Source organism: Sinocyclocheilus rhinocerous, unplaced genomic scaffold (genome assembly GCF_001515625.1).
Source record: "Sinocyclocheilus rhinocerous isolate Xijiao unplaced genomic scaffold, SAMN03320098_v1.1 scaffold44, whole genome shotgun sequence".
Classification (NCBI taxonomy): Eukaryota; Metazoa; Chordata; class Actinopteri; order Cypriniformes; family Cyprinidae; genus Sinocyclocheilus; species Sinocyclocheilus rhinocerous.
In genome coordinates, this window is record NW_015631022.1 from 939,056 (window position 1) to 950,713 (window position 11,658).

Genomic DNA, 11,658 nt, shown 5'->3' on the forward strand with positions numbered 1-11,658 from the left:
ACGTCACACGCGCTGTGTGAAGTACAGACTGAACGGATTGTCAACACATTCCACCGCTGTATGGCCAAATGAGACGCAAATTACGTTTTCTCGACTGGATAACCAGTGTCTCGCTAGTAAAGTTTTGATGGATGAAGATTGCAATCAAGGTAAAGATGATTGCGATGGCGTACAGGAGTCGTAAAGTACAGTAAGCACGCGTGAGTCCATTATAATAATGCGTGTATGAGTGCTCTTGATGCACTGATCGCACATTGTATTTATGCACAGGGTCCTGTTCGGTATCGCAACGGCTTCTCTAAAATGTAAAAAAAGCTCTTTGCTGTTGCACTGTACTATAAAATTCAGATTTTTTTTTCTTTCATATATGCTTATATGGGCTCCTTATATCATTTGGTTCTTTGGTGTCCTTTTGGAGTTTCTAAGTGTCCTTTTTTGGAAAGACATCTAAATTTATCTTGAAAAAAGCTTGCAGAAAATATAGATTTTTGAGAATCACCCTTCAATCTTTTGGTTTACTTTGCTGGATATAGCAAATGATGACAAAATAAACATTTGAAACAAGATCAGTGGTCTATGCTTAATTTCATGAAGTGTGCGATTAATCGCGATTGATCACAGAAAAAGGATGTGATTAATCAGATAAAAACTTTTAATCGATTGACAACCCTAATATATATATATATATATAACAACAAAATTGACAGAATTAATAGAATACTACAAAAACAGAATACAGTAAAGTTTACTACAAAAATAAAGAATATAGTACTGTGTACTACAATTAAGGAATAGAAATAAACACCAAAAATACAATACTATACTAGAATACTACAAAACAAAAACAATATAATATAGAACAATATTATAACACTACTAAAAACTACAATACTACAGAAAATAGTGTAAAACAGTACAACTTCAAAAAAACAGAATATAGAGCAAAATCGTACAAAACAGAACACTACAAAATAATGAATTTGATAGTACCAAAAAAAGAGAATAATATACTAGACTACTACTACTGAAAAAAACTCTATAGAATAGTAAAAAAAAAAATTCAAAAATGGAGCACAGAATAGTAAAAAAATCAAAATACTACAAAAATAATTGTACAATAGAACAACAGAATAATACACAATAATATACAATAGAATAATATACAGAATAGTAAAAACACAACATAAAAATAGAATGTAGCACAGAATAGTAAATGAAAAAAGAATAAAAAAAGAATATGGTTATAGAATAATACACAAAAACTAAATACTACATTACACTATAATTATTAAACAAAAACAACAATATGGTATAAAATAATACAAAAAACAAAATACTATTTTAGATTACTACATAGGCCTGGGCAATAAAACGGTATCGATATTTATCGACGGTACACCTTCATCGATAACGATATTAAAAAAATGTTCGATATAGCGCACGATATAGGCACATACTATGAGTGATGCAGACAGCTCACACCAACACGAACACATGCTGAATTGAGTGCTGTGTCTGCCTGTGATGAGGAGATTGTGAATAAAAACATTAATATTAGTCGAATTTAAAATAAACATTTGCATTTGAATGCAAAAATAGTACAAACGAATGTTAGGAGTGCGTCAGGGAGCGTCATCAGTGGAGCGCAAGATGCGGTGATGATGAGATTAGTGACGTTGCATTTGAATGTTTTGTTAGTCTAGTCCACGAGATGCGCCGCTGCTGTGTTATTCGTTCCAAATATTAGAGAAATATAGTAGCTCAATGCGTAGAAGATCTTGATTAGGTTAAAACTGAAACCAAGCCATTCACACAGAATGCATATTCAGCACATTTTTAGATGGACAAATATGACTGCTGCACTCGCGTCTCATGCAAGAGATGCAAAGAAAGTCATGCAAAGTTAAAACCGTTTTAACGTTTAGAAAACGCAATGAGAATTTGTGAAGGTTTATTTCATTTCACTGCGTCTCATTTGTTTTTAAATGCAATCTGTGTGATCGGCGATTTGGCTCTTTGTATTAGGCTAAGCAATGCATAAACACATGATGCTGTTTTGTTCATAATTGTTTATGCAGTTTACAAAATTATATTTGTTTTATATATGTTAATTTAGACGTTATGCAAGTTTTTATAGACAGTTATTTGAATTGAAAGTTTAATGCGCTGCATTATTTTGCTCATTGTGCCCTTGGGAAACAAGTCAAAAGTTTCCTTAAGACTTATTTAATCTGCATATAAAACATAAGAAAGGAGATATTTGTTAAAATTTTATTTTGTGTTTGACTGTTAAAAAATAATATATATGCCTATATATATTTGTTGTTTGTCTTAATGAAGTGGGCAAATTAAAAATACAGTGGTTAAATAAAAAATAAAAAATTCTATTGCTCTGTTTTAAAAAAGGTTATAAAAAATGTCAATAATTATCGATACCGAACGATATGAAACATATATCGTTGATATATTTTTTAGCTATATCGCCCAGCCCTAATACTACAAAAAAGAGAATATAATATAGAATAGCAAAAAAAAGAATACTATACTAGACTACAATTAAACAACAATATGGTGTAGAATATTACAAAAACAAAATGCTACTTTAGAATACTACAAAAAACAGAACATAATATAGAATAATACTACAAAAACATAATATAGTACAGAATATTACAGAAAAACAGAACACTATAATACACTACCATTAAAAGCAGAATTATAGTACAGAATAGTAAAAAAAGAAGAATAAAAACAGAATATGGTATAGAATAGTTCACATACAAAAAACAGAATGCTATACTAGACTACTACTAAAAGAGAATATAGTATAAAATAGAACAAAAAAGAAAATACTATTTTAGAATTCTACAATAACAATACAAAAAACAAAAACAATATAATATAGAGTAGTAAAAAATACTCTACTAGATTACTATATTCAAAACCAAACAAAATATTCCATGCATTGGGAAAAAAAAAGCAATTTAGCCCAACAGGCCCTGAAATGTGATAGCAAAGCACTGCGACAAAACATTAAATGAACAAAACACCAATTAATAGCCTGGTAAATGAATATACAGAGCAGCTATATGGATCCCAGCCTGAAACATCATTCTATATTCCATATATTCCGTGTTTTCTACTTAAAACAACCCATTCCAACAAAACCAAATCCAGATTGAGCAGGAGTCACAGCCATCCATCACTCCAGGTTCGGTTCAGCTAGAGGCGACCCTAACCATTAAGGGGATTGTATTAAAATTCATAAGAGTTGGACAGCGGCGGCTCAGACGGGAAGAGATGCCCGTGCAGTGACAGCTAGTTTCAGAGAGAGTGTCTGAGTTAGCATTGTCACATGCCTATAGGTAATGACACACTGCTAAATTACCAGGATCTCTTCCTGCCCCTGAGGCTAGCATCACTGATAGGGGAAACATGACAGCCTTGGAGGAGGGAGGCTGGAGAGAGACATAAATCAATAGGAGGGCTGAGGCTCCGAGTCCAGAATGGAGAATGAGTTGACTACAGTTTGATTACACTGGATTACCTGGTAGCTGCGGCCGCAGAAATCACGAGATAAAATGGTCAATATGGCAGCAAAATTGATTCACACTGAGGTTAACTGATGGTTTTAACGATATGAGAGACTGTGCCAATTGTTTCATTATGCAGAGCAGCTATGCGTATGAAATAAGAAGATTAGAGATAAGAAGAAAATTAGATTAATGCGACGAGTTTCTATTAAATTGCCCAAAATCTCGGCTGGGCTAGCGATGGCACTGAACTTCTTCACCATCCAATTCAGATTTCATTGGTCATTATATTGAAATGCTGTTGGGGTTATTTAAATATTTTAGATATTCAGATATTTAGTAATCTGTCTGTGTAGATTCATAACTAAATCATCATTTAGTACTCCCACTACAGTCCTACCAGTGTTGAGAATAACTAGCCAGAAGTAGCGACAATACTAACTTAAGCACATTTTTCAATATTTAACATTTCATTTTTAAAACGGTGTCATTTTCCATTAACAAGCACTTCTTCAAACTGTGTAGCTGACAAAATGCTACATATGTCTGTTTTTATGAACAAACAGAGGTAATAATCAGACATGCGCTGCTAGAAATATCTTTCGCTTTCAAATAAAGTTCAATCTATTTTACTATACTATTTTTTAATAATAAGTTATTAGCTAAAAATAGCTTCTCTAACAGAGTCATACATGGTTATTATGGGAAAAAAAAACTGAGCAAAGTAAAAACTGTATGGAAACTAAATGTTGCAAAGTCATATTTCCTTGTGACTTCACATTGAGCTATATATTGGCTGTGTAAATGACTTCGAAATAAAATGTGTGCAATAAAAACAAACCCAAACAGAACCATTGCATCCCAACAAATTAAAAATCATATTCAAAGACGTTTACAACCGGATGCTTCAAGCAGCAACCTTTACATGGTCATGCCGAATTATGTTTAAGGTATATTTTTATGAACAGAGGTAATAATCAGACATGCGCTGCTAGAAATATCTTTCGCTTTCAAATAAAGTTCAATCTATTTTACTATACTATTTTTTAATAATAAGTTATTAGCTAAAAATAGCTTCTCTAACAGAGTCATGCATGGTTATTATGGGAACAAAAACTGAGCAAAGTAAAAACTGTATGGAAACTAAATGTTGCAAAGTCATATTTCCTTGTGACTTCACATTGAGCTATATATTGGCTGTGTAAATGACTTCGAAATAAAATGTGTGCAATAAAAACAAACCCAAACAGAACCATTGCATCCCAACAAATTAAAAATCATATTCAAAGACGTTTACAACCGGATGCTTCAAGCAGCAACCTTTACATGGTCATGCCGAATTATGTTTAAGGTATACACAAAAGAACATGACTAATAATAACTAACATTATGAACATGGCTCTTAATGCACTGTTAATATATGCATACAATACACATTAAACACACTGCAGACATTTTACAGCACACCAATAGCTAGAAGTAATCTCAGCTGGGATGAACGATGCTTAACCATTGTGTAATAAATGCAATATACTACTGTAATAATATGATTTGTGGATACTCCTCCTAAGATCATTCATGAGAACACAGGAGCCGTGACAAACATCCAGAAGACTTCACATAAAGGGAGTGGTCCGTGTATATAATGCCTTTAATAAAGATAAATAACAGGGCTGTGATAAGAATCCAGCAGCAGCGTGCGGCCCATAGGACTAAAACTGCATCTCTGCAGTCTCAATACTCACATAAACAACATTACATGCAGTAAGGGAACGACTGCACATCAGAATCAAATATGATATTATTTAAATGCAATATCTGAAAGCATGGCTTGTTATCTAAAGCAACAAAATTTTATAAGATTAGACGTGTCAACAGTTTTTTTGTTCAGTCAGGTGTAGAAATTCATTTGCTCTCTCAATTTAATTATAATTTATGCCAAGATCAGAGGAAAAATCAATGGTGCACAGATAAAAAGCATGCCCGGCTACACAAAGGGATACACTGGCACTAAATAGTGGCAGTCAACAAGCTCCAAAGCTAAACCAACAACTGGAGGCTACATCCGGAATTAAATAAATACTCATTTCCACAGCGAAAGCAAAAAGAAGCTAATTAATAATTAAATGCATGCTATTTTGCAATTGTCCCGCCTGAAGCCCAATTACACTGATCCTCCCACCGGTAAATAAAGGTCAAGCAATGATATCCAATTATACCACAAAGTAAACTAAAACCACTATGCCCATATAAATATTTGCCGTTATCAGTTAGCATGCCATTTATAAAAAGAACAGATGCATGACTGATGTCATTTGCATTAGTTAGGTTACTCTCAGTTATTAACAAAACACACAGACATCTTTAACTCATATCATTTAGCCGTTTCTCAGATGAGAAATCGCCCGGATTGCATGAATCAATATGCTTGTATAATCCCGGATAAATAAAAAGAAAGTACCTTTCTTGTGAGTACCATCAGATTTGGAGCCTTGTGGGTCTAATGAAAAAAAGATCAGGATTAATAACATGATATTCTAACAGCAAGATGTTTAGCTTTTATTTTTCTCTTTGCGGAACCAACAACAGAAAAAAAAAACATAAGCAGCATGGGCTCACTTATTCTACTTTACACTAGGGATGCGCCGATCCGATATTCATATCGGGTATCGGCTCCGATAGTGCCATTTTTCTCGGATCGGGTATCGGTCAGAGAGAGCCGATCCAAATCCGAGATTTATTTATTTTATTTTATTTTTTTCCCGATTGTGCGAATTATTCTGTGTTACTTCTGAAACCATACGATAGCTTAGATGAGGACTCAGCGGAGAATGGGCTCACACAAGCTACCGGTCTTCACTCTCTCCAGCCCCCTCTACCAGCGCATGCTCCAGCTGGATACCTTAAGCTCCCTCCGTCAACGAGATGGCCGACAAGGCTGCAGCGCCCCCGAAGGTGGCCAAGGAGGCTTCAGCGCTTCCAGCGGCAGCCGATGAAGCTGCAGTGCCCCCGGGGGTGGCGGTGCCCGCTCACGGTTTCCCCGAGGCGGCGGTGCCCGCTCACAGTTTCCCCGAGGCGGCAGTGCCCGCTCACAGTTCCCTCGAAGCGGCAATCCACAGGGCGTCAGAGGCCTCGTCTGCCGCACCCAGTGCCTCACGCCCGTTCCCGGAGCATCCCGGGCTGATACGCAGCGTGCAGTAAGAAGCGGCGGCGTCCACTCACGTTTCCCCCAGGTCAGCGGTGCCCGCTCACGGTTCCCCGAGGCGGCGGTGGCCGCTCACAGTTCCCCCGAGGCGGCGGTGCCCCCGGAGGCGGCAGACGAAGCTGCAGTGCTACCCTCTCGGAAACGGAGGAGGATGCATTTTATATGCATACAATATGGATATTTTAGGGGGAAATGCATATGAAACTGGTATAGGAGAAAGTATGGTAATACTTATCAGCAAGGTTAAATTGGTTAACATTAGTTAATGCATCAGGTATCATGAAATAACAATAGCAAACTTTAAAAAAAATATAATAACTGAAATATGCACTACCATTTAAAAGTTTGGTTTCAATAAGATTTATTATTATTATGCAAATTGTATTTATTTACTTTTTAATTAGTAGTTATAATAAAATTAATACTTCTATTTAGCAAGGGCAATATTACATTTAGAAAAAGTGACAGTAAATCCATGTTACAAAATAAATATTTCTCCTGACAATTTCCATCCAGTATTAAGAAGCACAATTGTTTTCGACATTGATAATCAGAAATGTTTCTTGAGCTGCAAATCAGCATATCAGAATGATTTCTGAAGGATCGTGTGACACTGAAGACTGGAGTAATGATGCTGAAAATTCAGCTTTGCATGGAATAAATTACATTTTACAATATATTTAAATAGAAAACTTTGTAATTATAATAATATTTCACAATATTACAGTTTTTACTGTATTTTTGAGGCAGCCTTGGTGAGCATAAGATAATTCTTTCAAAAACATAAAAAAACAACTTTTACATGTTTTGTATGTATAAATATACTGTACTAACAATCATTGTTAATTCATATTTATTCATAATCATGTTCATTTATACAACTTCTTAAACGTGTATACAGAAATCAACATAAACCTGGATTAATAAATCCTGTATTGTTCATTGTTAGTTGTAAGATACACGTGAAAGATCTGAAAATATATCTGTCCCGGTTCTTACTGCATGGGGTGCCCCAAATATGCCTTTCCATTTCAAATGTTCCCAACTAAATCAGTTGGAAGGATTTCCCACAGTAAGCCCCAGTCACGATCAGTGTAAATTCTTCTCATGCCAGCACATTCGTTGCTTCAGGCAATTCTTATCTTTTTCACTCCCTTTTTTCACTGTATGACCACATTTGCAGGAGAGGCCGAGAAATCAGAGGAGGTGAACCCCTCCTCACCATGAGCTGTAAAAAATGTCTTCTCACATCACATGCTGTTTATGCAGGAGTGTAGGACCCTTTAAATGTTCTCTTTCGGCTTTTTCCTCCGGAACTTATGGAGAGATGCTGTCAGGCCGCTTGCTGCATGATTTTTAGGGATGCTGTCTTATTATTTATTAAAAATTGACCATCTACCACTTGCACATTATTCTATTTCTGTTCTATCTACTTTTCTTTTTATTAAAGATTGACCCTCTAACACTTGCACTCTATTCTATTTCTATTCTATCTACTTTTCTTTTTATTAAAAAACTTGACCCTCTAACACCGGCACTCTATTCTATTTCTATTATATCTACTTGTTTTCTTTTATTTATTGTATATAAAAAAGCTTGACCCTCTAACACGTGCACTCTCTATTCTATTTCTATTCTATCTACTTTTCTTTTTATTTATTAAAAATTGACCATCTACAACTTGCACTCTATTCTATTTCTATTCTATCTACTTTTCTTTTTATTAAATATTGACCCTCTAACACTTGCAGTCTATTCTATTTCTATTCTATGTACTTTTCTTTTTATTAAAAAAAAAACTTGACCCTCTAACACCGGCACTCTATTCTATTTCAATTATATCTACTTGTTTTCTTTTATTTATTGTATATAAAAAAGCTTGACCCTCTAACACTTGCACTCTCTATTCTATTTCTATTCCATCTACTTTTCTTTTTATTTATAAAAAATTGACCCTCTAACACTTGCACTCTATTTCTATTCTATCTACTTTTCTTTTTATTAAAAAACTTGACCCTCTAACACAGGCACTTGATTCTATTTCTATTCAATCTACTTGTTTTCTTTTATTTATTGTATATAAAAAAGCTTGACCCTCTAACACTTGCACTCTATTCTATTTCTATTCAATCTGCTTGTTTTCTTTTATTTATTATACAAATTTGACCCTCTAACACTTGCACTCTATTTCTATTCTATCTACTTTTCTTTTTATTAAAAAAAAAATTGACCCTCTAACACAGGCACTTGATTCTATTTCTATTCAATCTACTTGTTTTCTTTTATTTATTATACAAATTCGACCCTCTAACACTTGCACTCTATTCTATTTCTGTTGCTGTCTATAGCGGAGCAGAGAAAGCTGGCCGAGGACGCGTGAGCTTCCGGCTCAGAGTGCAGTTACACGCTTGACCTGACAGCCGTAACGAACCTTTGTATTTCATAATGTCTGGTCTGGTCATGTGACCACAGGGCCCATGTGCCCTCATGAAATTAACTGAATGAATTACATAATGAGTTCACGAAAGAGGGCCAGTGTTTATTCAGATAGCGGCTATTGATTCGTTTTGTTTTTTATATATATGTTAATATAAGAATTAATGATTTTGATTTCTGGCAACTAAGGATTAAATTACACATCGAAAGCATAAAGGCAATGCGGAGTTTGCGACGTTGAAACATCTGCTACTTCAGGGTAAATTTAAGTGAGAAAACAATCAGCCAACTCCGCAATATGACGCCATTCACCATAAACAAGGTTGCAGCAAAACTCAGCAAACAGCTAAATTTAAGATGTCAGAATTCATTCACCATATCACAGCACTGACTGTCAACAGAAATAAGTAAATAAATAAAAGAAATAAATCCGTTGCCACGAGCAAGGTTAAGATGCAAGGCCTCAAAATCAGACAGGGGCCATTTAAGCGCTCAAGCAGATTTAACAGTCTGGACAAAGTCTCAGGATACATTACTGTAATATTTCTATCATTCAGTAATGCTTTTACCTACCTATAGTTTCAAAGGAAGAGTGAGACTGTACACATATAAACTGTACACATTTTCTGATTTTTTACTTACGGTAGTATAAGTGTCTGCATTACATTAAACATATCTTGGTCAAAGGGAACACTTTATAATAATTTTCACGAATCGATAATTCAACCTTTATATAAAGCTTAACAAATCAGTAGTTCATATTTCAATGCACAATAATGATTTGTTAAGCACTATACAATATAATATTATGTTGCTTGCTAAATTTATTATAAAGTGTTACTGGTCAACTTACATGCAAAATATCAAACATCTAATACATTCGGCTCTAATAAACAATACAGATTCAAACTTTTTTTTTTTTTTTTTGGGGGGTAATATACACAAGCATAATACATTAGCAGTGAACATATACAATTTTTTTTACACAACGCTGAAAAAAAGACAGAGGAAAAAAAAAAAACTACCATTTAATCTTGTGAGGCATTTATATGTACACAATGTCCAAAATAGTGTTTTTAAAATAAATTGTTTATTTTAGTATTATTGTCTAGTTACATTGTAATTGCTATTTGCATTAAAAGCAAATGTTGCATTTAAAACTAATTTTTTACTAATATGCCTTTGAAAAAAAAAAAAGTGTATTTTCAAGAATAGCTAAGGAATAGGCAGACTATAATTTGCAATGATTGACATTAATATAATGTTGAATATAAGGAAACCTCTGACATGTATCTTGCAGTGGCTATTTCTAACACTGCCAGCACACGTCACACACTATAATATATAGGATAACGAGTACCACCATAGACATTCACTCAGGATAATGATTCAAGATCATGGCCCTTAAACAGGAATGTAGCCAGCTTGGGAGCAGGTTAATATAACGACTGTACAATTTATCCTTAGTAAATCAGGAAAACTATATTATTGTGTGTTATGCACTGATGTATCCAGCAGGCTGCTGTTCTTTGATAACTATAACATTTGGGGTGAATAATTACATTTTGGGAGCAGCTTTGAATCGCATGTTATTTGAAAAAAGAATTTTAAAATGTTAGTGGAAACAAGATGGATTATTATAACAATATATCACTTGTTTCTATTTATTGACAAATAATCAATCATCTATATGTACTTATCGTATATATTTTTGCACTGAAATTGCTTTTAGTGCTTGGTTACATTCCTGTGACATCCAGCAGTGTCTTGGTGGATGCACCTACCTTTGAAATTAGGTCTGATTCTTGCATCATAACCGGACACTTTTCCCATAAGCTTGTCCAGGAATTCTGACGGAGGCATTGGGGTGGCAGCTTTCCGAGCTGCTGCTTGTTGGGACGCTGCCAAGCTGTGGATTGGGACAAAGACAGGTGCGTTAAAGAACAGAAGAGGACAAGCGTTATGCATTATGAGATTTTTTTTTTTTTTAATTATTACATTCTCTGCCCTGAGGCAAACGGATATCTCTGACTCAAGTCACTTTTTCATTTCAAGCTGACGTTACATTATATGCTCATCATCATACCTTAACTGTTCCCTGCTGGTGGAATGACCTGCCCAACTCAATCCAAGCAGCCGAGCCTTTAGCCATCTTCAAGAAACAGCTAAAGACACATTGTCACCTTGGAATTATAAGGTTCTGTCTGACATTTTTGTCAAAATTAAATTATTGACATATTCTTATTCTGTGACAATTTATTTACATAGTATGATTTTTTAAAGTTGTGTACATTTTGGGATTTTTTATTTAGAAAACAAAACGTTTACATTTACATTTAGTCATTTAGCTGATGCTTTTGTCCAAAGCGACTTACAAATGAGGACAATGGAAACAATCAAAATCAACAAAAGAGCAATGATATGCAAGTGCTATAACAAGTCTCAGTTAGCTCAATGCAGTACACGTAGTAATTTTTAAAAAAT

General features: G+C 34.5%; 1 protein-coding gene across 1 annotated transcript in view; it reads right to left on the minus strand.

Annotated features, from left to right (window-relative positions):
* Positions 1 to 11,658, minus strand: part of glra1 (glycine receptor, alpha 1) — a 60,958-nt gene that overhangs the window by 33,654 nt on the left and 15,646 nt on the right. Inside the window, exon 2 of the mRNA XM_016553646.1 lies at positions 10,959 to 11,083. Coding sequence (XP_016409132.1) covers positions 10,959 to 11,083 — 125 coding nt within the window. The remainder of the gene's footprint in view (positions 1 to 10,958; positions 11,084 to 11,658) is intronic.